This window comes from Sus scrofa, chromosome 7, assembly GCF_054392235.1.
Source record: "Sus scrofa isolate SSC_HxYL_T2T_F1_AM1 chromosome 7, Sscrofa_HxYL_maternal_Yorkshire_Landrace_v2.0, whole genome shotgun sequence".
NCBI classification, from domain to species: domain Eukaryota; kingdom Metazoa; phylum Chordata; class Mammalia; order Artiodactyla; family Suidae; genus Sus; species Sus scrofa.
The window spans coordinates 55,350,380-55,377,502 of NC_139389.1; the positions used below are offsets into that span (position 1 = coordinate 55,350,380).

The window sequence follows — 27,123 nt, forward strand, 5'->3', positions numbered from 1 at the left end:
TTTTAGGTGACAATAAATAAATTTAATGCAGCAATGAAAAGAGCAAAGTACAGCTACACACAACACCATGATGATTCTTCAGGACACAATGTTAAACAGAAAAAGCAGATATGAGAGCATAGGCACGTGGGGAGGGGGACGACTAGAGTGTTCTTGTGACAATTTATCGAGCTGAGGCTATAGCTGTGTACTCTTCTGCATGTACATTATAGTTCAATACTTTTAAAATAGGACACCATGTAATTTTATTCATTGGCTTCTTCCCAAAAAGGCAAAATCAAACTATTGTTGAGTAACACATATAAAGGTAGTAAAACTATAGAAAGCCAGCCTAGTAATCACCTTCAGAATGCAGGAAGGGGCCTGTGATCAGGAGTGGGTGGGACTGGGGGCTTCAAGCAAGGCAACTTCTGAAGTGTCAGTAAGTTATATTTCATGGCCTAGTGCTTATATTTACTTTAAACTCTAATCTGAATACATATATTTTATGCACGTAGATAAAAGAGTTCAGAAGATTCAAACCAATATAAATGTTCATTATAGGGGACTGTTTAAATTAATTATAATACAGTCATATAAGGTATTTGGGGCCATTAAAAAGAGGCAGTGATCCTTTACCCTTATAGGGATCTGATGTCAAAATTGCGTCCTAAAATGACAAAAGTCATGTTAGAAATGAATCTAGGATGATACCATTTATATATATAGCCGTTCCCCACCCCCTTACCCAAGGCTTTGCTTTCTGTGGTTTCAATTACCCATGGTCAACAGCAGTCTGAAACACTAAATGGAAAGTTCCAGAAATAAACAACCCATAAGTTTTAAATCATGCATCTCGCTGAGTAGCATGAGGAACTCTGGCTCCACTGGGTTCCTCCCACTCAGGACGGGAATCATCCCTCTGTCTAGGGCCGCCACACTATAAAGGATCCCTGCCTGTTAGTCCCTTAGCCACTATCTTGGTTATCAGATCCACTGCTGCAGTACCACAGTCCTTGTGTTCAAGTAATTTTTATCTTACTTAATAATGACCCCAAAGCACAAAAATGGTGATGCTGGCAATTCAGATATTCTCTTACTAAGCCTAATCTATAAATTAAACTTTACCATAGGCATGTATGTATATTGGGTTGGTATTAGCCAAGGTTTTAGGCATCCACTGGGGCTTTTAGAACATATGCCTGTGGATGGGTGTGGGGATGGGGGTGGGAATACACTATGCAGAGACAATCTCTAATCTTTGGAAACTAGACGAGAAACTAGTCAAAGGTGCCTTAAGACAAGAGACTAGGATCCAAATTTTATATCATATACCTTTGTTACCATTCAATTAGAAAAGATCATTTATTTTGAAAATATTTGCTTCTTGCATGGTTCTTTCCATATTTATGTCTAGGCTCACCTTTACTGCAAAGTACTTCAGCAAAAAAAAAAAAAAAAAGAGGACCTGGCATTCAAACACAGTTGCCTGACCACGGCCATGTGAGCTACACAAGGACTTTTCTAAGCAAACATTTCTCAACCACATGTTTTGAAGCTGGTGCTGAGTCAGGCACTGTAAGAATAAAGGTAAATGGGACAAAAATCTGAGCCCTTATGGACAGAGAAGACAATGAGGAGGAAGAAGGGAAGGAGAGACCATTTGGTGACAGGGAATGTCTCTTCATGCAGCCATTTAATTTTGCTGCTCTTTATCCTTAGGCATTGGGATTGGGTCATATCCTTTATCTTGATGAGTTTTAGAAATCAACTAGAGGACACATGTTTTATAAACTCACCCCACATGTTTCCTACCAAAGTACTACCTACTTCAGTGGTAGCATCTTCGCCTTCCTCTCCTCCTTCATTCTGTTTCCAAGGAGGCATAGATGAGATCCTGGGCAGCTGGGCTTTCACATGTGTGCTGTTTGCCGTGATTCAAAAGATATTGAAAATGCAGCAGATCATGCAGCTGTGATGTTGAGAGTTCCAAATATTGTGGGGGGAAAAAGAGAGAGAGAGAGGGAGCAGAGGACATTTCCTGCCACAAGTTGGACAAGTTTTCAATCCTCATTGAGGATTACTCTAGTATTTTCGTATCCTGAGGACCACTCCAGTACTCCTGAGGACTATTCTAGTACTCCTAGAGTACTAGGATGGAGGAAGACAAGCCAACAGATCACTTCTGTGAAAAAAAGAAGTCTTGCCTTCTACTCATCATCATGATTCTAATTTATCTCTGGTTATGTTTTGAAAAACATAAGTTCATGTCGTGGCTCAGTGGTTAATGAATCTGACCAGGAACGATGAGGACATAGGTTCGATCTCTGGCCTTGCTCAGCGGGTTAAGGATCCGGCGTTGCCGTGAGCTGGAGTGTAGGTCACAGATGTGACTCAGGTCTGGCATTGCTGTGGCTGTGGCGTAGGCCGGCAGCTGTAGCTCCGATTGGACCCCTAGCCTGGGAACCTCCATATGCTGCAGGTGCAGCCCTAAAAAGAAAAAAGAAAGAAAGAAAAACTATCTCCTTTAATATAGCCACTTGAAAAGTGGCTATAAGAGATTTTGGTCAATTTCTCTCTCCCCCTCCAGTTTTGCTGAGATATAATGGACGTGTAACACTGTGTAAGTTTAAGGAATGCAGCATGATGCCCCAATATATGTATATACTGCAAGATGTTTGCCATGGTTAAGTTTGGTTAACACCCATCACCACACAGCTGCAGTTTTTTTCCCCTTGTGATAAGAACTTTTAAGATCTATTCTCTTCACAACTTTCACATACACAGTACAGCACAGTAATTAACTAGAGTCTCCAGGTTGTACATTATGTCTCAGAACTTACTCATCTTAAAATTTATCAAAAGTTTCTAACTTTTGATCACTTTCACCCAGTTCTCCCACCCATCACCCTCCACCTCTGGAAACCACAGATCTGATCTCTATTTCCATGAATTCAGGTGTTTTTATATTCCACATGTAAGTGAGATCATATATCATTTGTCTTTCCCTCTCTGACTTATTTCATTTAGCATAAGGCCTTCAGGGTCCATCCATGTTGTTGCAAATAGCACAATGCTCTTCTTTTTTAAGGCTCAATAGTATTTCATTGTGTGTGTGTGTATATATATATACATCCCATTGTATCCATTCATTGGTCTTAGGTTGTTTCCTTGCCTTGGCTACCGTAAATAACGCTGCAGTGAACACGGTGGTACAGCTATTTCCTCAGGATAGTGATCTCGTTTCCTGCGGATATATACCTCGAAATGGAAAGGCTGGATCATATGGTAGTTCTACTGTTAATTATTGAGGCGCCTCCATACTGTTTTCCATAATGGCAGCACCAAATGACATTCCCTCCAGCAGTGCACAAGGATTCCATTTGAGATCATCTCAGAGAACAGAGGTTTAGAAGCATTTCATTGTTGCAGTGATCCAAGCCCAGGTACCTCATTTCTTCATCCAAATTCCATTTGCTGCTCTTGCCAGGCAGAGAGTACTGGTGACAAGGCTGAGAGGTATAGGTGAGGAGAAAGGGCTCTTCCTGAGGTGAACGGCACGTGGTGGAAGGGTAGTAGCCGTTAAAATCCACAGGCACCTTCTCTTCATAAAGATCACCCCCTTGATTTGGCCATAATGGGGGACAGCTTGTTTTGGCAGCTGGTGGTTCCATTGGGATCTGCTGGGGAAAGGGTTCTGAAGCGTTCTGGGGAGGGGAGAAGTCATAGGGCCAGCTGGTCAGAGCAAAAGGATAATTGGGGCAGCTGTTGTCATTCAGAGGATTTCTCTCCAAAGCCATGTTATCATTCCATGTTTGCGGATCACTGTAACCAAAGACCCCAGAGACAGGAAGCTGAAGCAGGTCTCGGTTGCTGGAGATCTGACCATCGGACAAACTGCATTTCTCGTAGAGCTGAGGGGCACCCAGGGGAGGAGTGGGGTCTGCCGGGTCGGTGGTGCCCCCCAAACCATAACTCTCGGAGAAGGATGAGCAATCATTCAGTGCCTTCTGCTGGGGAGTGTTCCCTATTAAATGTCCACTGTAACTACTCGGCAATTGAATGCCTTCCTGGAAAGACCGAGTTAAACTTTCCCAACTTGGTGTTTCACCTGGAAGAGGCTGGAAAGGAAAGAGACAAGCCCACATTAATAAGTGAAAGGGACACCACTACCCCAGGCAGCCACGAGTGACCTGGCACGAATAAGTGCTCTGTGGATTGTCCTCATTCCTGACATACTTAAAGCAGAAACACATACAGGGTTTTGCCCAAGCACACAAAACTTGGACGACATAAAGGCTGCTGCCATTTCGATGTGCAATCTTACCAACCAGGAAGGGCTGATTTGCCCTTTACTCAGACAGGAGTGTGTTGAAAATGTTTCACCGCAAACGCAAATCTGATCATCTAACTGCTCCTGTCAGAAAACTATAAGGGGCTATTTAAGAAAAATCAAACCACAGCTTCGAAGATTAATTTTATACTCAGGACAGCTCTCAGAGAACCTCTGATCATTTCCCTCTTGGACTTTTCTATCTTTTAGCACTGGGTGGATTCTAGGAGATCAGGGCTTTTTTTCTCAAGAGCCTCTGAATCATCTTGTTGAATCAGAAGACCTCTGGATTGGAGTTCCCGTTGTGGTTCAGGAACCATGAGGTTGCGGGTTCAATCCCTGGCCTTGCTCAGTGGGTTAAGGATCCAGTGTTGCCGTGAGCTGTGGTGTAGGTCGCAGATGCGGCTTGGATCCTACGTTGTTGTGATTCTGGCATAGGCCAGCGGCTACAGCTTCAATTCAACCCCTAGCCTGGGAACCTCCATACGCCACAGGAGCAGTCCTAGAAAAGGAAAAAAGAAAAAAAAAAAAAAAAAAAAGAAGACCTCTGGATTATGAAGTGATAATTTTTTTCTTTTTTGGATGCCTGGAGGCATATGGAGTTCCTGGGCTAGCGATCAGATCTGAGCCACAGGTAGCAACCTATGCTATGGCAACATCAGATCCTTAACCCACTGTGCTGGGTCAAGGACTGAACCTGCATCCCAGCACCGCAGAGACACCAGTGATTCGGTTGCGCCACAGTGGGAACTCTGATAAATTTCATTTACAAATGGAGGAAGTAGATTGTCCTCCAGTTATTCACAGGGAAAGAATCTGGTGAGAATTAAGTTATTCTGTTATTTATGTCGAACTATCAATTCATAAGACGATGTGGCTGGAGAGACTGTGGCCCTCTAGGGTCAGTGGGAGGAAATGCCCTTCAGCTTCTCCCAGGGATGGGAGATGCGATAGGAGGGACTAGTCGTTGGGACTCAAGGGTTCATATTTCCCTACAACAGACTCAAATGACAATTTTTTTTTCCTTAAAGTACTATAGAGCCTCCAGGAATGAACCAGCTCCATTTCTGTACTCCTGAAAAGAAATGTGGAGCACTGAACAGTAGAAGTATAGGAATTACTATCACTGGTGAGCAGATCAACCCACAAATCTAGAGTCTGATACCTCTAAAGCCATGGACTTCACAGCCCGGTCTGACTGCAGGAAGAGCCTCCATGGCCACACCCCCCATAACTACTGTTTTCAGAAACTGCCTGGCTATTTCACCTTGGTGGAGTATGCTACAAAAAGCACCTGCTTTAGTGAAGAATTAAAAAGTGTGAGGCTAGTATTTTGTGGAAATCATTTCATGTTGGTTCTATCAGAAATACAGAGTGCTGGAGTTCCCGTTGTGGAAAAGAACCTGATCAGTATTCATGAGGATGTGGGTTTGATCCCTGGCCTTGCTCCAGGGTTTAGGGATCTGGTGTTTATGAATCGTGGTGTAAGGTCTTAGATGCGGCTCGGATCCCGTGTTGCTACGGCTGTGGTATAGGCCGGCAGTCGTAGCTCTGATTCGACCCCTAGCCTGGGAACGTCCATATGCCGAAGGTGCAGCCCTAAAAAAAAGCAAAAAAAAAAAAAAAAAAAAGAATAAGAAAAAGAAAAAAGAAATACAGAATGTCACGTATAGGTTAAGTACTAATACGAGTCTCTTTTTCATTGAAGTGGGAAAGATGACTCTGAAAGGATATGAACTTCATGGTTGAGGGCAGGCTACAAAGATGGGAGAAATTAGAAGAAAACCACAGATTTAGTATCTATGGCAGATGCTTGCTCAAAGGTGAGCCTGAAAGTATATGATTTAAAAAATTTTTTAATTTTTAAATTTATTTTTATTGGTTTACAATGTTGTGTTAGTTTCAGGTGTATAGCACAGTGATTCATATATATATATATAATATATATATATACATATATATATATATATAATACACATATTCTTTTTCAGATTCTTTTCCTTTATAAGTTATTACAGAGTATTGAGTTCCCTGTGCTACATAGTAGGTCTTGTTGGCTCTCTGTTTTATCTATATGAGTGTGTATATCTTTATCTCAAACTCCTAATTTATCCCTCCTTCTTCCCCAGGAAGGTACATGATTTGGGGCTTTCATCTGTAGGGAAGGGACAGGGAAATCTACTGCTGCCACCACAGGGGTGGCAAGTCACCGAACGTTTTAAAGAGGCATGGGGCAAGGTTACCTTGATTTCTGGGCCCTGCTTCAGCTTTGAGGAGGAAGCCGCCAAGTGTGTTTTCTTCACTGCTCTTCTTGCCTCGGCTTCCAGTTTGGTTTCTGGTTTTGGATGGTCATGTTCTCCCTTTGACTTAAAGAAGATGAAGCAGTGAGACACATAACTAGATACACCTCACAGTGTGTGAAGGTTTACCCTCCACCCTGCCATGGGAGTGCGTGCTGTTGCAATTGGCTCTTGTGACAAGACTGGAGAAGTTTTTTGTTTTTTGTTTTTGTTTTTGTTTTGTTTTGTTTTGTTTTTTTTGGTCTTTTTGCCATTTCTTGGGCCGCTTCTGCGGCATATGGGAGGTTTCCAGGCCAGGGGTCTAATCGGAGTGTAGCTGCCAGCCTATGCCAGATCCACAGCCATGCAGGATCCGAGCCGCATCTGCAACCTACACCACAGCTCACGGCAACGCCAGATCCTTAACCCACTGAGCAAGGCCAGGGATTGAACCTGCAACCTCATGGTTCCTAGTCGGATTCGTTAACCACTGAGCCACGATGGGAACTCCAAGACTGGAAAAGTCTTTTAAGATCCTCCCAAGCTACCATGCACTTCCCTGCCTGCCCAGCTGCCTCTGCTTATGATGGTACCTCTCATCTACCTAGCAAAGTCACATTCATAGTGATAATAAGTAAGGCTGATTTTTTTTTTTTTTTTGGATGTGGGATCTCAGTTCCCAGACCAGGGATTGAACCCGGGCCACAGTGGTAAAAGCACCGAATCCCAACCACTAGACCACCAGGGATCTCCTGCAAGTAGCACTGATTACATTCTTTCTCATAGAATCTTCAGCCCAATGTTGTGAGGTCCCTACCAGTGTCATCATCCCCAGTTTACGGAGTAGGACATGGAGGCCTGGAAGGGTTACACCCCTTGGGTCACCTCTCTGATAAGCTGGGACTCAAAGTGTGCCAGAGGTGGCCGGGCCGAGAGCCAGTTGTTGGCCATTTAGGAACTTTGTGAGCTGGTGGTTGAAAATGGCTGGTGATCAGCCGTGAGGGGAATAGTTACCTGCTGGAAATTAACAGACCCTGCATATCAGGGTGTTTTCTTTAAAAGGCACAGATTCAAACCCAGGTAGTCCTCCTGTTGGAGGCCACTGTTTCCACCACCTCCCCGACGAGGCCTTCTTAGCACCACATTTTACAGAAAACTGGGGCTTAGGGGAGTTAGGCAACGTGTCCATGTTTACAGAGCCGGTGAAAAGTCAGAGCTGGGTCTGTGGAAGGCCTAGGCATGCCGAGGCCCGGCAATAGCCTGAACCTGGTCAGATTACTGGCCACGGCCTCCCCCTCGGAGCCTGAGTCCGGGGCAGCTGCCCCCCAGTCCTGGGCTCCAGCCCCTGGCTCCTCTCTCAAGGTGTGAGGTCCCCCAGAAAGGGCCTCAGGGAGGGGGCAGACTCCCCTCCACCTGTGCACCTCCTGGAGGAGACGAGCCTCTTCATGCTCTGTGCACAGTTCAGAATTCAAGAGAAAAGGAATCTTTAACTCAGATTCAACCTGGAAGAATATGAAGCGGCCGTCGTGCCTCCAGAAGTTAGTGACGGGAAAGCCCCCGTGGCCACGGCAGGGAATGAGCTTCAAGGGGCCATCACAGTTGGGACAGCGTTTCCCTGCAAAAGAGCAAAGGAAGGTGACTATGCTGAACTGAGCCAGGCCAGAGGAGCCCTGAGTTGCACGGCCCTGCTGGTTTCCAACTTGATTCCAGGATGGCAGAGAATGCACCAGGATCCAGTTTTACAGGCTGTCATCCACTGGGCACGGCGATCCCTGAGCCTAGCCTCCAAAGCAGCCCAAGTCCCAAGTCACTCTCTCACGGGGTAGAGTAAGCAGTTGCCTACAGAGTGGGGTATTTTACAGGTCAGGGGAGAGCTCAAAAGAGGAAAAAAAAAAATCCCTCCCTCCTTATTTACTGATACTTGAAATTCTTTGCAGCAAAGAGGAAAAATTCTTTCACGTCACCATTAGAACAAAGGGTCAAGGAACAAAACCACATGACGGAGAGAGATGGGCAGCTACCAAATTCTCACTAAAGTATAAATGACTGATACCAGATCCTGCCCTGAGAGCAAGCAAGTTTTGAAAACAAATTACAAAGAAAGAACATGAAGTAACTTGAGGTCTGAAGTGGGCAAGGCTCAGGGAATGCTGAATGCACCTCTTTCACAATCCGATGAATATGATAAAAAAAAAAGATGAACAATTATCTCAGCATGTGATTAAGGCATGAACCTAAATGACATGGAACTGGATCTAACCTCAGGTTCTGTCTCAGTTTCCACTCCAGATCAAAGCACTCAGTGAGATCATTTGGGAGGTGGGGGGGGGGCCATTCCCCCACAAAGATATCAGGTGGCAAGCCTGATAACACAACTTTTTCCTAAGCTTTAAGAGGTGCACTGGTGAATTAAACCCCTAGGTGATGTGTCCTCCTTTTAACAGAGGCCTGGAGTCAGGCACCTAAACCCAAGGGAGCAGTGTTATGAGTGGGTGCCCTGGGCGTGGAAGATCTTTGGGGCAGATACTCAGAGCCAAGGGGGGTTGGTTGATTCTCCTTAAAATGATCTACAGGAAAGGCTTTGGTCTCCACCACCCACCAGCGGAAGCTGAGCCCTTGGGATATGCGGGGATGTCATGACCCGTAGCGGCCGGAGACCCACTCACTCTGCTGCTTCTGCCGGGCTTTGTCGCAGATGGCGGGCCTCAGGTAGACCTTGCGGCCCTCAGGGGCCAAGCAATCGCGGCCGCACACCACCACGCCCAGACAGGACTTCTTGAGGATGCGGGAGTTGTGGTTGTTGGTGTTGCGCATGGCCCAGCTGCTCAGGTGCCGCTGTGCGCTCCGGTCCTCCGAGCTGTAGATGTGCTTCTCATAGGCATCTGGCCATTCCTGGAACCAGTCCGTCTTTTTCACATTCTGATCAAAACACAAAGAATATTTTAACAGTTTCAGCAGGAAAACACCACTGTGCGGAAAGGTGGTTTGGGCTCTCCAGAGCTTAGAGTGGGGCCTTTTGGCAAAGACCGAACTGGATTTCATTACAGGGAAAGCGCGAGACGCGGCCGGAGGCCACGTGACTGCTGGGTGCACCCACATCTGCTCGCTGGACCAGAAAGTGCTGGGATGCAGGCAGCCCCTCTGAGTGCTACCCGATAATTTAGGGATAAGAGTGAGGACCCTTTCTCACTAAGAATGTTGGAGGGTGAAGTAACCTTGTCCTCTTTCGCAATGACTGTGGACGGCACTGGGGCGGAGCAGGGAGATAATGCCGGTCAGGCTGTGGTTACCTCCGTAGGAAAGCGGAGGGTTTCTGCAAAGTGAACCGAGATAGGCAGAGGGAGAGTAGAGAGGCGCGTCTTTCCTCCCCGGTGAAGACTCTCTTTCCTTTGCTCTACTCTCATGTTCCTGCGAGTCCCACAGGGCGGAGGGGTGAGGAGGAGTTTGCTTTGCCTGGAAACTTCCATGTTCTCGCCCAGGTCTGGCACTGTTCCCTGCCGGTGAATAGTTAACTAAACTCAACCCTCCTTTAAGGACACAGGACCCTCAATCCTTATAGTATAAGTCGTTTGGCTTTTGGTGTCTCCATTTCTTCATCTGTGTAATGGGGATAATTAGACCTGACTACTTGGAGTGAGTCTGAGAATTAAATATGATCATATGTAAGGTGTAAGAAATACTCAGCAGGGCACCTAGCATGGAGGGAGTTCTGAATAAATGTTAGTCCCTGATGTTGTGGCTCACCCGGATGCCACATTTGACAGTCTTAGAGTGGGAAGCCTTAAGGGCTCTCCATGATCAAACTTAGACTGTGCCCAGCTCCCCAGCTTTCAGAGACCTGGCAGGGTATTAGAATATTTTTCATCAAGAAGATTCTGGAAGGTTAGGGTAGAAGATTCCAGCAGCTCCAGGAGGAGAGCTCAGGGCGCCTCTCCTTTGTTTCTGTAACAAGAAAACAGACTAAGATAGGAGAAAGGAAAGACAAATGTTTGAGAAGGAAAAAGGCAGACATCATTGGGATGGAAGGGAAGCTCAGGGAGGTGGGTGTCTCTCCAGTTAGGTTTCAAGTATAGACCACACAGAAGAACTTTGTAACCTGAGACACTGGGCAGTCCTCTGTTTCTGAAGCCTCATTTTGCTCTTCTCTAAAATGGGAACATAGTTTCGTGCTTCACAAAAGTACTGTGATGAGCAGATGTAAACTGTACATTTTTATAATTAATGATACTTGTCCTTTGAATTGAATTTCATGGGAACTGAGGTGGGTCTGTGAAATAGAAATGAGGAATTTGGAGTTCCTGTTGTGGCTTAGTGGTAACGAACCTAACTAGGATCTGTGAGGATACAGGTTTGACTCCTGGCCTTGCTCAGGGGGTTAAGGATCCTGTGTTGCTGTGGCCGTGGTGTAGGCCAGCAGCTACAGCTCTGGAACTTCCATATGCAGCCTTATAAAAAAAGAAAGAAAAAAAAAAAAAAGGAGAGGTTTTAGGTACATGAGTGGTAGTACTTGTTAATAGTGAAGAGCTGGCACCGGTGAACTAAGGCCATGGGCCAAATCCAGCCCACTCCCTGTTTTTATAAATAAAGTTTTATTGGAACCCAGCTATGTTCATTCATTTAATGTTGCCTGTGGATAATTTCACACACCATGACAGAGTTCAGTGGTTGCAACAAAGACTATATGGCCTACAAATCTTAAAGTATTTACTGTCTGAGCCTTCACAGAGAGTTTGCCAACTCCTGGCCTGGGTGTGGACCTGAAGCTGTTCCTTGTCTCTTAGCACTTCTATCTCCTCTTTGAGATGGTGGCCACAGAACCCCCTCCCTCACAGGGATGTTGTGAAAACTGAACAAGCTAATGCACACAAAGCATTCAAAACACAGTGCTTCTTTGGCTACACAGTCGCCAAGACATGGAAGCAACCTATATGTCCACTGACAGATGAATGGATAAAGAAGGTGTGATATATATACATACACAATGGAATATTACTCAGCCATAAAAAAGAATGAAATGATGCCATTTGCAGCAACATGGATGGACCTAGAGATTATCATACTAAGCGAAAGAGAAAGACAAATATCATGTGATATCACTTATATATGGAACTGAAAATATGACACAAATGAATTTACAAAACAGAAAAAGATTCACAGACATAAGAAACAAACTTATGGTTACCAAAAGGAAGGGGAGCAGGGATAAATTAAGAGTTTAGGATTAATATATATACACTACTATGTATAAAATAGATAACCAACAACCAACTACTGTATAGCACAAAGAACTATATTCAATATCTTATAATAATTTATAGTGGAAAAGAAAAACAAAATGAAAAAAAAAAAAGACCAAAATACTTGTGCCTGGCACACAGCAAGTTCCATATCAGTGCTGGCTGGTACTCTACCAGATCTGGGGCCACACGCACCAGCCAGCATGGTTCGGGAGAAAAATGACCTCAGAGAGGTCATGTCATGCTTTAAACCTTGTTAATCCACAAACAAGACAGGGTCTCTGCCCCTATAAAAGAAAAGCTTGATTGGTGCAACTCTTGTTCCCAACCTCCTTTCTCAGAGTGGTGACAACACTGGCCCTTCCGTGCTGCCCTGTGGTGTGGGAAGGGGACACTTCTCCAGAAGAGAAAGGAGAAAGGGGGTTGGCGTCTGAAGGAGTGTCTCTGGTCCACCAGGCAGCACAGTCGCATTTCTAGGAGAGAGGTCTGGCCAGGCCAAGATACTGAATAAACTGTCTGCTTTTTCCAGTCCCTTCCCTCTCTCCCCCACTTCTCTGGAAATTCTGAGCTGGATAAGGCTCAATGCCTGGGGTGAGAAGACGTCAGGCAGCCCCTGGGGCAGTCCCATCTCCAGCTTTCTCCACCCTCCGCCTCTTCTCTTCCTTCTGACCTAAAGCTTTAATAATGCTCTTTTGTCTTCTGCCACAGACATGCCACAGAAAGCTTATATATGGGTATACACACACACACACACAAACACACACATATATATATTTGCTTTTTAGGGCTGCACCTGCAGCATATGGAATAAACACACACACATATCTATATATGTTTTTTAGGGCTACACCTGCAGCATATGGAAGTTCCCAGGCTAGGGATCCAATCAGAGCTACAATTGCTGGCCTATACCACAGGCACAGTAACATGGGCTCTGAGCCTCGTCTGTGACCTACACCACAGCTCACGGCAACACCGGATCCTTAACAAACTGAGCGAGGCCAGGGATTGAACCCAGGTCCTCATGGATACTAGTTGGGTTCACTTCCGCTGTGCCACAACTGGAACTCCTGAAAGCATAATATTTTACCTTCAGAAATAATAAAAATGTAAGTTAAAACATTAAAATGTGGACCTTTAGTCATTTGGACTGCAGAAGTCTACGAGTGGATTTCAATTCAATTATATCCCATTATATTCCATTACAGTCAATTCAAAAATAAAGCACGGTTGTCAGGGCAGCAGAGACAAGGGTGAGGTGGATGGTTAAGAATCTGTCATTGTCACTGCTGTGGCTTGGGTTCGATTTCTGGCAGGAGAACTTGCACATGCTGTGGGCATGGCCAAAAAACAAAACAAAAACAAATAAAGCAAGGACTCTGGCCCCTAGAGGAAGAACTGACCTCCATTATCTTTTTTTTTTCTTTCTCCCTCTCAGTATAGTTTGATCTCCCTTTGAGGCTTCCTCTTGATGGATTATTTAGAAATATATTGCTTAGTTTCCCTGTATAAAAATAGATTTTCCTGTTGCCTTTTGCTGTAATTTCTAGCTTGAATCCACTGTAGTTGGCAAACTCCGTCTGTGCTTTTTATGATTTTTACATTGTTGCAGTTCAGTTTTAAGCTCACGCACGGTCTTTTAAACTTTTATTTTCCACATTCCCTTCACTGGTAGCCAAGTTTTCCAGTTCTGTTAATTATGCAATAATAATTTTGATGACGTACAACCTCGAGAAAATTACTGGGAATAAACGTATTCAAATCAAGATATTCGCCTGGCTATTTATTTATGACCAGTCTTTTGACCTGGATGCTTAGTGAGATTTTTGACATTTTTTGACCTTGAAATTAAGAGAAAATCCAGATTCCAGTAATGCAAAGAAGCACAGGTATCAGATGAATGATAGGGATCTCCTAAATTGAAGGCACTAGACAGTAAAATTTAAAAAGAAAGAATAATTATTTCTTAAGTTTCTTTAGCAAATCCCCACAAAAATATTTTCTTCTTTTCAGATTGTTTATTTTAATTTCTAACTTTTCATGAGTAACTCTTTGTTTTTCCTCTTGGTTAAGAAGTTTATAGTTTAAAGGGAATATTCTTAAGGTTTCCAACATGTAAATATAACGAATTTATATTTTATAATCTCATGGACAATACCATTGGGTGTTTAATGAATATTTGTGACTTCTGTTTGTAAGTTTTTTTTTTCCCTAAGGGACTTTATCCTCTAACTCACTCAAAATCTTGGAAACTCTGTGCAATCAGAATACCCTTCATCTTTCCCTTGTTCTAATTTATTGAACTACTTGTAGTTTTATTTTTTTATTTTTTATTTTATTTTATTTTTTTTTTGTCTTTTTGCTATTTCTTTGGCCGCTCCCATGGCATATGGAGGTTCCCAGGCTAGGGGTCGAATCGGAACTGCAGCCACCGGCCTACGCCAGAGCCACAGCAACACGGGATCCGAGCCGCGTCTGCATCCTACACCACAGCTCAGGGCAACGCCGGATCGTTAACCCACTGAGCAAGGGCAGGGACCGAACCTGAAACCTCATGGTTCCTAGTCGGATTCGTTAACCACTGCGTCACGACGGGAACTCCGAGACACTGCTTTCAAATTTTTTTTTTTTTTCCTTTTCTCTTTTCTGGGGCAGCACCCACGGCATATGGAGGTTCCCAGGCTAGGGGTCTAATCAGAGCTGTAGCTGCTGGCCTACCCCACAGCCACAGCAACTCGGGATCCCAGTCGCATCTTCGGCCTACACCACAGGTCACGGCAATGCCAGACCATTAACCTGCTGAGCAAGGCCAGGGATAGAACCTGAAACCTCATGGTTCCTAGTCAGATTCGTTAACCACTGAGCCACGACAGGAACTCCCTACTTGTAGTTTTAATAAGGTATCTTAAGAATTAAATACACACTATTACATAAAACTAATGAATTAAAATGAAAATTCTGAAATGAGGTATCAAAAGTATTTACATTATCATGTTATTATGTTAAAATTGATTTTCCCTTGGAATATAGTCCACTCTGATGTAAAGCAATTATCTGCAAGGTTTTTTTAATTCTTTTTCTTTTTTTTTTTTTTTTTGTTGTTGTTGCTGTTGTTATTGTTGTTGTTGTTGTTGTTGCTATTTCTTGGGCCGCTCCCGCGGCATATGGAGGTTCCCAGGCTAGGGGTTGAATCGGAGCTGTAGCCACCGGCCTACGCCAGAGCCACAGCAACGCGGGATCCGAGCCGTGACTGCAACCTACACCACAGCTCACGGCAACGCCAGATCGTTAATCCACTGAGCAAGGGCAGGGACCGAACCCGCAACCTCATGGTTCCTAGTCGGATTCGTTAACCACTGCGCCACGACGGGAACTCCTCTTTTTCTTTTTTGTCTTTTTTTTTAGTACCACACAGGAGGTGTATGGAGGCTCCAGGCTAGGGGTCGAATGGGAGCTGTAGCCACCAGCCTACACCAGAGCCACAGCAACTCAGGATCTGAGCCTCATCTTTGACCTACACACAGCTTTCGGCAACCCTGGATCCTTAACCCACTGAGCAAGGCCAGGGATGGAACCGCATCCTCATGGATGCTAGTCAGGTTCTTAACTGAGCCGCAATGGGAACTCCTGCCAGTTTTTCTTTAATAAGAATAGTTTATTAATTCCTTATAAATAAATGCTTCCCAATAAAACAGGGCTAGCAAAGAGATACACATTAAAACAAATCAGAGAGAGGGAAAAACTTAGATGTTACCTATGCAACACAGAAAAAAAAAAAATTCGACCAGCATTTTGACTTACCTTCAACATTTCAAGAATTTAGCTCTTTTGAGCCAGCTGGAAACCCAGCTCCAAGTGTTATCCAAGGGAGAAATACAATTCAACAAAATGCTTTTGAGTTAACTTAAAAATGACTCTTTTGGGAGTTCCCGTCGTGGCGCAGTGGTTAACGAATCCGACTAGGAACCATGAGCTTGCGGGTTCGGTCCCTGCCCTTGCTCAGTGGGTTAACGATCCGGCATTGCCGTGAGCTGTGGTGTAGGTTGCAGACGCGGCTCGGATCCCGCGTTGCTGTGGCTCTGGCGTAGGCCAGTGGCTACAGCTCCGATTCATCCCCTGGCCTGGGAACCTCCATATGCTGCGGGAGCGGCCCAAGAAATAACAACGACAAAAAGACAAAAAAAAAAAAAAAAAAAAAAAAAAAAAAAAGGACCTGGTGTTGTTACTGTTGTGGCACAGGTTTGATCCCTGGCCCGGGAACTTCCACAAGCCATGGGGGTGGCCAAAAAAAAAAAGAGGGCTGGACAAAAAGGACAAAGTCATGAGTGTTCCCTTCAGACCAACAACAACATGACCTGATCATGCAGTCAGGTAATAATTGACCAGAACTCCAGAATCTAGTTTACCCGTTAGCTCCCTCATGCCAAGACACATCTGATTACATTTATCTACATGAATTCACAGAATGAGCCCAAAGATTCTCCTCTGCTTGTAAGACAGAGGCAAAGGAAAATGCACTGCTTAAAATCATAATCCAGGAGTTCCCAATGTGGCGCAGTAGGTTAAGGATCCGGCATTGTCTCTGCAGTGGCTCAGGTCGCTGCTGAGGTGTGGGTTTGATCCCTAGCCTGGAAACTTCCATATGCTGTGGGTGTGGCAAAAAAACAAAAATTAAAAATTAAAAATAAATTTAAAAGGAGTTCCCGTCGTGGCGCAGCGGAAACGAATCCGACTAGGGACCGTAGGGTTATGGACTCTATCCCTGGCCTTGCTCAGTGGGTTAAGGATCCGGTGTTGCCGTGAGCTGTGGTGTAGGTTGCAGATGCAGCTCAGATCTGGTGTTGCTGTGGCTCTGGTGTAGGCCGGTGGCTACAGCTCTGATTAGACCCCTGGCCTGGGAACCTTCATATGCTGCGGCCCTAAAAAGACGGAAGACTAAATAAATAAATAAATAAATTTAAAAACTTAATCTTGGTCCAGGAATTAACTCATCAGAGATGTGGCCACTTTTTTTAATTTATTATTTTTATTAAAGTGTAGTTGATTTATAATGTGCCAATTTCTGCTGTACAGCAAAGTGACCTATCGTACACACACGATGTGGCCACTTTGATGTTGATTCACCAGGCTTTAGGTGGGCTTGTAATTATGTTTAGCCTAGGTACAGTTTTAGGTTTTCTCTACAAAAAGAGTACTTAAACCTTGAAATTGTGTGACTTAATGGCCCCATGTAGCTTTAGTCATGGGTTTAATCTGAAAACCGCTTGTGCTCAGAAACAAAATGATTCTGGGTGTTTGTCTGCTGCGGTGCTTATTGGAACTCTGTGCCCTGCTCAGAGAAACTGGCAGGTGATGGGAGCGGCATGCCTGCCTTGCATCTCCCTGCTAAGCGGGTCCTATTTAGGAGAAAAAAGAATTGATTTTCTTCCCGATTTTCAATCAGAAAAAAAAATTTCTTAAGGATTCAAAGCTCTCAAATATTACAATCAGTATTAATGAAAAGTGTCCAAGTGACAAACCACGCAATGAACATTTTTAGTGAAGATAAGTCTAACCCAAACCCAGACATTTGCAAACACTAAAGCAATTACATTTGGACTTTTAAAATGCAAACATAATTTATGGGACTAGGAAGGGAAAGCAAAATTGGTGTATTACATCACTCGAGCAGAATAAAGAAACTTTTTTTGGCAGTACTGCAGCACTCAGAAATTCCCAGGCCAAGGATCGAACCCATGCCACAGCAGAGACCTGAGCTGACAATATCGGATTCTTAACCCGATGTGCCCCCAGGGAACTCTCTGGAATAAAGAAGCTTTTATTGATGATGGTTTCTAGTAAGTTAGGTGCCTGCAATTCTGGGCTGGCTCCCTGGGGGGCTGGATAAAGAAGTGGTATCGAAATAACAAGTTAGACAAGCAGCCAGAAACAAGTGAAATGGAGATTTATAAAGACATATATGCAGCTGAAAGAAAGGAGAAGCAGACGTGAAACCAATCCAGGGAGGGATGACTTAGTGAGGACAAGAGACTCTCCAGGCCTTAGATCTGATCATGATGCTTTCCAGCCCAATAAGCTTCCCACTGTCTTTAAAATAACCAAATCCTCTTAGGACAACCTGCATCTGAACCACCTTTCAGGCCAGAGGTCTTCAGATCTCCTTGCCAAAAGTAGCCATGGAATAGACCTCAAATTCGGGGGCCCAAACTCTTATCTTCATCTGACCTAACCCTCTCACGTTGCACAAGGTACCTGTCCAGAGCAAGCCCTTTGCCAAATCCTCTGCCTAGCTCCCTGTGCCCTCGTCATGCTGAATTACATACGCCTTCTTTCAGCACCTGTAACATTTTTCTCTATGGCATTGATTCTCTGTTTGGGCATTGATCTTGTTCCACAGGCCCCAGCAGGTCATTAGCCTTCCATGGAAGTTAACCTGGCTTAGTGGTCCCTGTACCCCTGGGCCCATTATGGTGTCTGGCACATACCAGTCACTCAAAAATCTCTGATGTCCTGGTGAGGATGTCATTGTTCACTGTGGCCAAAAATTAAACAACAAATTGGATCTATCTGGGAAGTATAAAGGGCTGTGGAAACCAGGACCAGAACATGCAATGAGCTCTCAGGTGACCATCTTGAAACTTGAAGCAGGTGAATGGACTAACAAGAAAGGAATGTGACTGCAAGTTGCAGGAATTTGCCGGAATCCTGGCAAGAAGATACAATATGAAAAACAAACTATAAATTCTTGGTATGGGTGGGACAGAGAATGAAATTGGGGAAATATATAATAATTACAAGCCATTGCTGGCTTTTATAAATGTAATCCTTTAAAATATATCTTTAATGCCCAAACAGGTAGACACTTAGCGCCTGTAGGGCTGCATGAAAAGCGGGCTCCACGAAAAGCGGGCTCCACGATCAAAATAAGTTAGGGCAACACAGCCAACACAGCCTCCCTTTGGGAGCGCCACCAGTGCAATTAGAAAGGCACCAGGTCTGCAGTAAAGATATCTGCTTAACTTGGTTAAACTTAGTACTTCCTTTCTTCCTTCACAGTACCCATTAAAATTCCCCATAACTTACATACTACAGAACACATTTTGGGAACACGTCTGTTCTAAACAGCTTAGAGATTTAGGCAGAGTATATAAAGAATTACTATTTTCATTTTATAGAGGTGGTAACAAAGACTAAGGAAAATAGATTTGTTTAAACAACAAATGCTGGAAAGGGTGTGGAGAAAAGGGAACCCTCCTACACATTTGGTGGGAATGTAAGCTGGTGCAGCCACTGTGGAAAACAGTACGAAGATTCCTCAGAAAACTAAAAACAGAATTACCGTATGATTCAGCAATCCCACTCCTGGGCAGATATCCAGACGAAACTATAACTCAAAGAAATACATGCACCCCTATGTTCATAGCAGCACTATTCACAATAGACAAGACATGGAAAAAACCTAAATGTCCATCGACAGATGAATGGACACAGAAGATGTCGCAGACATGGCTCAGATCTCGCATTGCTGTGGCTGTGGTGTAGGCCGGCAGCTACAGCCCCAATTAGACCCCTAGCCCAGGAACCTCCATATGCTGCGGGAGTGGCCCTAGAAAAGGCAAAAAAACAAAACAAAACAAAACAAAAAAACACCTATTTGCATAAACGAATCACTTTACTGTGCAGCAGAAATTAATACAACATTGGAAATCAATTATACCCGAACTGAAAAAAAAGAAAATAGATTTGCTTAGAGTCACGCAGATGAAAAGCCACAGAGCCATGCATTAGTGAATTTCATATTTGTTGTTGGTGTCTAACATGTGCCAGGCAGTGTGGTTGGCACCAGGTCCCCATTCTAGGGTTTAGGCTACCTTTCCCAATCTCAGGTCCCTGAATCCTAGACTGTAAGAACTAAAAGGGTCTCTAAGAGAGCATTTAGTGCAACCACCTCATTTTCAGAAGAGGACAGGGAATCTCAAAAAGGCTAAACCACCCTGTGTCATTCTACAAATAAAAGGAGGCGGAATTGGGATTCAAAGCCGGGGTGTGATCTCCTGGCTCGCTTCTCCCAGTTCACCACTCTGACTTCAGAAATGCTCTCAAAATATACAACCTAATGTGCTTTGGAAATCCTTCTAAGACCTTTTATCTTTCACTTCAACCGAATCTTGCTAGGATTCCAAAGCCAGCAGAAACCCAAATGAGGACGGTGTTGATGCTGCTTAGAAAATACTAAGGAACGTTTTCCACTTAGAATCATTTCCCTGGCATATTTAATACATTGAAGGCCATTTACATATTTCCATGAGCAATCAGACTTTTTCTATGAACTAAAAAAATGATACGTTTCCAAAGCTGTGTGTTTTTGCTGGACATGTCTCACTTTAACGTCTTGGGGAGCTGAGAATGCTTTTGTTTTGGAAAATTCATGTTGGAACATGAACTTATATCAGGCCTGAGATCCCCTCCAGGGAAGTGTTTCTTCCTTTCTTTTGTCTACAGATCTGATGAACGATATGAATCCTCTGTCCCAGAAAAAAATTATATGTGAGTACAGCGTTGCCTGCCATTTCAGAAGGCTCTCAGAACCCATGAAAACTCCCGCTGTAGCATATGACTTGGCAAAAATCACCTATGAACCTGCTTCCTTCTTGATTTTGTCTTGATTTTACGCCCAGTGTCTCTATTTGGGGGCTGCCCTCATGTGTTAAGGGATATGGGTCCCTGAGCCTGGAGTGATCAAAATTTACCTTCAAGTTTCCCCTAAAACGGCTACAACAATTGTAAAGCAATTTATAAGCAACAACAAATCCCTAAAATAACTATTTGCGTGATTTAGCTGTGGTGGCTTTAACCATCCTTACATGAACGGAGAGTAGGACGTACTCTGGGCTCCGCAGCTCTTCTAAGACCCACTGGGAGACAACAGGGGAGGGGAGTTAAGGAGAAACATGAGAAACAAAAGAAACACTTCATCAGAGTAAAATCTGGAATGGTTATAAATCAAGACTGGGGAGGAGTTCCGTGGGTTAAGGACCTAATATCTCCATGAGGATGCGGGTTCAATCCTTGGCCTTGCTCTCTGGGTTAAGGATCTGGTATTGCTGCAAGCTATGCATAGGTTTCAGATGCGACTTGGATCTGGTGTGGCTGTGGCTGTGCCATAGGCCAGCAGCTGCAGCTCTGATCTGACTGCTAGCTGGGAACTTCCATATGCCACAGGTGCAATCATAAATAGAAGAAGAAGGAAAAACAAAAAACAAAAAAAAAGACTGGGGGATCCCCATTGTCTCTCTCCTGCTTGGGATAATTCAAATTTCTTGTTCCCTAAAATCAGGAAGACTGGCTTAACCTTTCCTCACATTCCTGGTGGTGTCCAGTAGTCTTTCCTAGTCACCTTTCCCAACAACTTCCAGTAGAAGCATTCTTCGAAGGCCACAAAGGGAGGTCAAAGTAGTCAGTTTTAAACAATGAATGTTTTCCACCAGATTGAGACTTAAAAAGTCAATTGCCAAAAGGCGCTGCAATGATATGAGACATTAATAACAGGAAACACGAGTGGAGGGTTTGGGGAAACTGTTTCTACAGTCTTCCCTTTTTCTGTAATTCTGAGACCATTCAAAAATTAAAAGTTTATGGAGTTCCCGTCGTGGCGCAGTGGTTAATGAATCTGACTAGGAACCATGAGGTTGCGGGTTCAATCCCTGGCCTTGCTCAGCCGGTTAAGGATCTGGCGTTGCCGTGAGATGTGGCGTAGGTTGCAGACGCGGCTCGGATCCCACGTTGCTGTGGCTCTGGCGTAGGCTGGAGGCTACAGCTCCGATTCGACCCCTAGCCTGGGAACCTCCATATGCCGCGGGAGCAGCCCAAGAAATGGCACAAAGACCAAAAAAAAAAAAAAAATAAAAAAAAAAAATAAATAAATAAAAGTTTATTTTAAAAAAAAAAGTTAATTGCCAAAGACAAAGGTGAAGAAAACATGAAATGAGAGTTCCTCAGTAGCTGGAGAGCAGCCCCATGAACATGGACTGTGCATTAGTTATAAAAATTCTGGAAGTGGAGTTCCCTTCTTGGCTCTGTGGAATCAAACCTGGCTAGCATCTATGAGGATGCAGTTTCAGTCTCTGGCCTTGCTCAGTGGGTTAAGGATCCCGAGTTGCTGTAAGCTGTGGTGTAGGCTGGCAGCTGTAGCTCTGATTCGACCCCTAGCCTGGGAACCTCCACATGCCACAGGTATGGCCCCAAAAAGACAAAAGACCCCCCCCCAAAAAAAGTTCCAGAATAACACTCTCCCCAGGACAGTCCAGTGACAGATTGAGGTTAGACCCACTCCTATAGCAAATAAGGTTGTGCAGGTGCTTGTGCATTATGAAGAGTCCATCTGGTCGATCTATGGACATAATGGTGGATTTTATTCTACTAGCTAGCGATGGGGGCAGCTGAGCCAAGCCAATGTTGAAAGGGAAGGGAAGTAACGTTTTCTTTGCTTCTGTCTGTAACTGGGGGAGTCTGGTAAGTAAGGGCCTGCAAAAATCATTGGTCTTGGCATCTTCTCTTAAAGGTCCTTAGTCAGGGGTTCCCATCATGGCTCAGCAGAAACGAATCCATGAGGACATGGGTTGGATCCCTGACCTTGCTCAGTGGGTTAAGGATCCGGTGTTGTCGTGACCTGTGGTGTGGGTTACAGATGCAGCTCTGATCTCGCGTGGCTGTGGCTGTGGTGTAGGCCGGCAGCTGTAGCACCGATTAGACCCCTAGCCTGGGAACCTCCATATGCTGCAGGTATGGCCCCAAAAAGACCAAAGACCCCCCCAAAAAAGACAAAAGACAACAACAACAACAAAGTCCTTAGTAGGATCCCAGCTGAAGCTCTGGAGGAGCGGCATTTACACAGCGGGAACATTTACCAATCCCTTCTCGCTCTTAGCAAGTTAATGGTCAAGGCTTCACAGACAAATGCTGAAGGCAGTCTTTTTTCTTTCTTTCTTTCTTTTTTAAATCTGGTGTTTTGTTTTATTTTGTTTTTGGCCACAGCATGCAATGGCTTCTGGGATTGTTAGTTCCCAGACCAGGAATTGAACCACAGAGTGAAAGAGCCGGATCCTAACCATTAGACCACCAGGGAACTCTTCATGAAGGCAGAGTCTTAAAGCAAGTACATACCTGTGGCAGTTTCATATCATTAATATCCCAGCTTAACACCTCTTTGTCCTCAGAACCAGCGTTCTCAGGTTCCATGATAAAGTCAGGTCACCCACAGTCTCTGTCTGTCCAAGTGCCCTTAGAAGAGCTTGAGAATGTCGCTCGCAAAGGCTCTTGACACAGTTGGATCAGTTCACCCAAGAGGTTTAGGCCAGGAGACGGTCTTCCAGACACTAAAAAATAAATGACAGTAATACTGACCATTAATGAGATAAAAATCAGTGCTTGTCTGCCAGAAAAGCCTATGTCATTGACATTTTTGCAAGCCCTAACATACAAACAAAAACGAAATGTAAAAAGCCATTAGAGACTTTGCTGAAATAAAGATTGGCCATAGGGAATCAAAAGATGATGTTCACTTTCATCCTCAAGTCCGGGATTCCCTCCTCACTGCTAGCCCCAGGTGAGAAGGCCTTAGTTGGGCCCCTGGTCACCTACAGCCAATGATTAGGACCTTTTCTTCCTTGTGCCTCTGTTGGAGCGGGAGGGAGAGAATTGGCTTAATGTTGTTTCCCTGCATATACCTTCATAAATTAACTAACATGTGGGAAGGTTACGAGAAGGGACCACCACAACCAGATTTGTACTGCAGCAATTTTTTTTGGGGGGGGAGGGTGGGATATTTAGGGCTGCAGATGCAGCATTTGGAAGTTCCCAGGCTAGGGGCTGAGTCAGAGCTACATCTGCTGGCCACAGCCACAGTCACAGTAACGCCAGATCCAAGCCATATCTGTGACCTACACCACAGCTCACGCCAGATCCTTAACCCCCTGAGGCCAGGGATCGAACCCACATCCTCACAGATACTCGTTGGATTCGTAACCTGTTGAACCACAATGGGAACTCCCCACAACCAGATGTGTCTAGAAGTCTTTTTAAAATCTAAATTGACATAGGTTGGCGCTGCAGTGCCGCAGATCCCTGCTGTGGTGAGGGTTCGATCCCTGGCCTGAGAACTTCTGCATGCCACACAGGCAGCCAAAAGAAAAAAGGAAAAAAATTTAAATTGTCATCGAGTTGATAATCTAGTATGCACTCTATATCTTCAAATATTATCAAACAATATTCTCATTATGGATTCCTCTAAAATCTTGGCAATACTGACCTTGCAGACCTGATAACTCTTTGTCGTGGAGGTTACCTTGGTGTCAGTTCTTACTCACCCCTCCTTGTTGATAATAAAAATTAGTCCCAGACATTGCCAAATGTCCCCTGAAGGGAAAAACTGTTTGAGAACCATAGTTCTAAAACAGTGTTTCTCAACTACATTTAAATTCAAAGCACCCTTTAAGACTTTCTGACTTTATCTCTTGCAATCTCGCTCTTCCCTGCAACACCCCCTCAAGAAAATTCTGTCTCACTTTACTTTGATTCAATTCTATTATGAAAACGATAGATATTCAAAAAGATTTAGGCAAACTGTGTTTATTCCCCCATGAAGAATATTCATTTCTAGTTATAACTGGTTAAAGGGGATTGACCAAAAAAGAAAAAGAGAGGAATTTGAAGTGTCCAACTCTGAGGACAAAAACAATCATTCTGAGATGAAATGTGCTTTTAGCAGAATATGAAGATTCCATTTGCCGGTGCTCTAGTAAAAACAAGGACCATGACGATGTCACATAGAACCACTTAATAGTCAGAGTTCCCTTGTGGCTCAGTAGGTTAAGAATCCAGCATTGTCACTGTAGTGGCTAGGGTCACTGATGTGGCATGAGGTTTGATCCCTGATGGGAAATTCCACATGCCGTGGATGTGGCAAAAAAAAACAAAACAAAACACCAAAGAGCTACCTGATAATCAACTCAAACCACAAGTTGTTTTGTGGGGGGCCATGCCTGTAGCATGTGGAATTTCCCAGACTGGGGATGAAACCCTGTGTCACATCAGAGACCTGAGCTGCAGCAGTGACAATGCCGGATCCTTAACCAGTTGCATCGCAAAGGAACTCCAAACCACAAGTTATTTTAATAGTCTTAACCTTAGGGAGTTGCATGAGCTCTGTTGCTCACTCAACTTTATCTAACCCTAATACTTGTCAATCACTAAGGTAGACCATGGATGCAGAAGACTGTTGGCCTGAACATAGAGATGAAGTTCTTGACCACTAAATCACAAGCTAATCACCAAATCACAAGCTAAGAGTCTCTTCCCTTCCTAATGAACCCACCCTACAACCTAGTGGTCCAAGATTCAAAGAGCACCAACCCTCCCCCCTTGCCCCACTCAAACACTGATGTGCAAGGTTCAGTCCTCGTTGAGTTTTAAATCAAATTCTATGTTTGGGAAATAAACACTGAGTTACTGAAGAAATAACGCCACAGACTGACTTTAATCCAGACTTAAACAACAAGTATATTAGACCCCAAATATCAAGGTCAAATATGATAGCAATGGTTTTATGCACTTCCTCTTGGCATATTAAAAACAGTTAACTTAGATGGTCTAAAATTTGTCATAGCTGATGAGAACAGATTGATCTTTAAAAAAAACACCAAACCTTGAATAACTAGATTCACATTTCAAAAAAATCAAAGATATGGTTGGAAGCCTAGGCAACGTAAATATATTTCTCTTATTTTTAAATTAAAGTTAGAGGCATCGAAAACCTTGCTGCAGAAAAACTACATTGCTTTTTTTGATTTTTTTTGATATAAATGTTTGCCAAATGAATGAACATGAACTTAATTCTTCTCTGAAAGTTAAGACCAAACTATAAGAAAGAAGAAAGGACAGTGTGCAGCCTTTAAAACTTAAGGGAGCAAATTCAGTTTTGCTCCAGGAGTAAAAAACTCTATTTGTCAGTATTTCCTTTTTTATTTTAAAGCAACTTGGGCCAAAGTATGTTCAAGTCTCATCATTTCTACAGAAAACCAACCAGAACAAAGGAAAGCCTGTAGAAATGGGGTGTCCATTATCACACAATTTATACTTACCTCCCAATTTCTAGTGCCTTACATTTAAAATGTTTTCCTTACCTTTTTTAAAAATGGAAGTATAATTGATGTACAATATTATATTAGTTTCGGGCATACGATATAGTGATTCAATATTTTTATATGTTCCAAAATGATCACCACGATAAGTCTAGTTACCGTCTGTCACCGTACAGTTATTACAGTGTTACTGTCTATATTCCCTACCTGGTATATTACATTCCCATGACTTAGGTATCTTACCGCTGGAAGTTTGTAGTAGCTTTCCCACCTCTGACTTCTTATGGCGATGCAGACAAAACTGTGTCATAAAAATCTCATCTCTGGTTCAGGTCCCAGCAAGCTCTGGTCATTTTCTGTGCAGAAGCGGCTGTTCCCTAATCCAGGTCAAGGTACACTATGCTAATGAGCTCTGGCAATAATCCAATCAAAATCTAGATGCTCTCCGCTTGGGATAGGTAAGAGCGACCTGGGAGCCACTTAACCAGCGATTCTTCACAGAATGCCAGAAATGTGATGAATATTCTACGTTAACGCCTATGAACTTTCCCCTCGTTGATGTCAAGAGGGCATTTTTAACAGCAATGGACTCTGAAGAGATCCTCACAAGAAAATCCAGATGCTTTTCTTCTCATAATTTCAAAGGTTGGCCCCAAGGTAGCCTGATAAACGGGAGATTCTAATTCCTCCTCCATTTACTTCTGCTTGTGTACAAGAGAGAGCAGACAGAAATGTCACAGTGAGAGAATTTCCGGGAATAGAGGTTGGATAGCCAGCTTCTCCCAAACCAGCTTCTCCCAAACCTCAGCCCTAAGAACGAGGCACCACTAATTCTGAGTGTTGCGGTCTCCCAGAATAATACAGTTCATGCTCCGAGAGACATTGACAGTGGTCAGGGCACAGCCCACACCTGTTCAGTTCACCTGCTATGTTCCAGGCAGGAGATACAAGGAAGCAACAGAGCCATAATGAAGTTTAGTGCCAGAAAAGATGAGCAGACACTGAATGACCTAGGATTACGCGATGCAGGGAATAGAGATAATCTAGAAGGATGCGTAGAGGGGGGTAGGTTTTACACTGGAGCAAAGAGTATCAGGGGAAACGTCTTCGGCTAACATGATGCCCAATTAACCTTTTGAAGGACAAACAGTCAAGGC

At 43.9% G+C, this 27,123-nt stretch overlaps 1 protein-coding gene across 1 annotated transcript; it reads right to left on the reverse strand.

Moving 5' to 3' along the window:
- On the reverse strand, positions 1-26,370 carry GCM1 (glial cells missing transcription factor 1). Its single transcript, XM_021098829.2, has 6 exons — positions 26,210-26,370; positions 22,992-23,203; positions 9,258-9,510; positions 8,094-8,206; positions 6,556-6,678; positions 1-4,100 (listed from the first exon to the last, which is right to left on the reverse strand). Exons 2-6 carry the CDS (start codon positions 23,064-23,066, stop codon positions 3,369-3,371), a joined length of 1,296 nt encoding a protein of 431 aa, XP_020954488.1. The 5' UTR covers positions 23,067-23,203; positions 26,210-26,370; the 3' UTR covers positions 1-3,368.
- Positions 26,371-27,123: the final 753 nt, after the last annotated feature.

Bases quoted from the DNA above. Each gene is read 5' to 3' on its own strand.
- GCM1 (XM_021098829.2), bottom strand. From the start codon at position 23,066: ATGGAACCTGAGAACGCTGGTTCTGAGGACAAAGAGGTGTTAAGCTGG. The intron at 9,511-22,991 runs GTATGTACTTGC...TGTTTTGATCAG, and splicing joins ATGATATGAAACTGCCACAG to AATGTGAAAAAGACGGACTG. The intron at 8,207-9,257 runs GTGAGTGGGTCT...GCTCTTTTGCAG, and splicing joins AGCCCGGCAGAAGCAGCAGA to GGAAACGCTGTCCCAACTGT.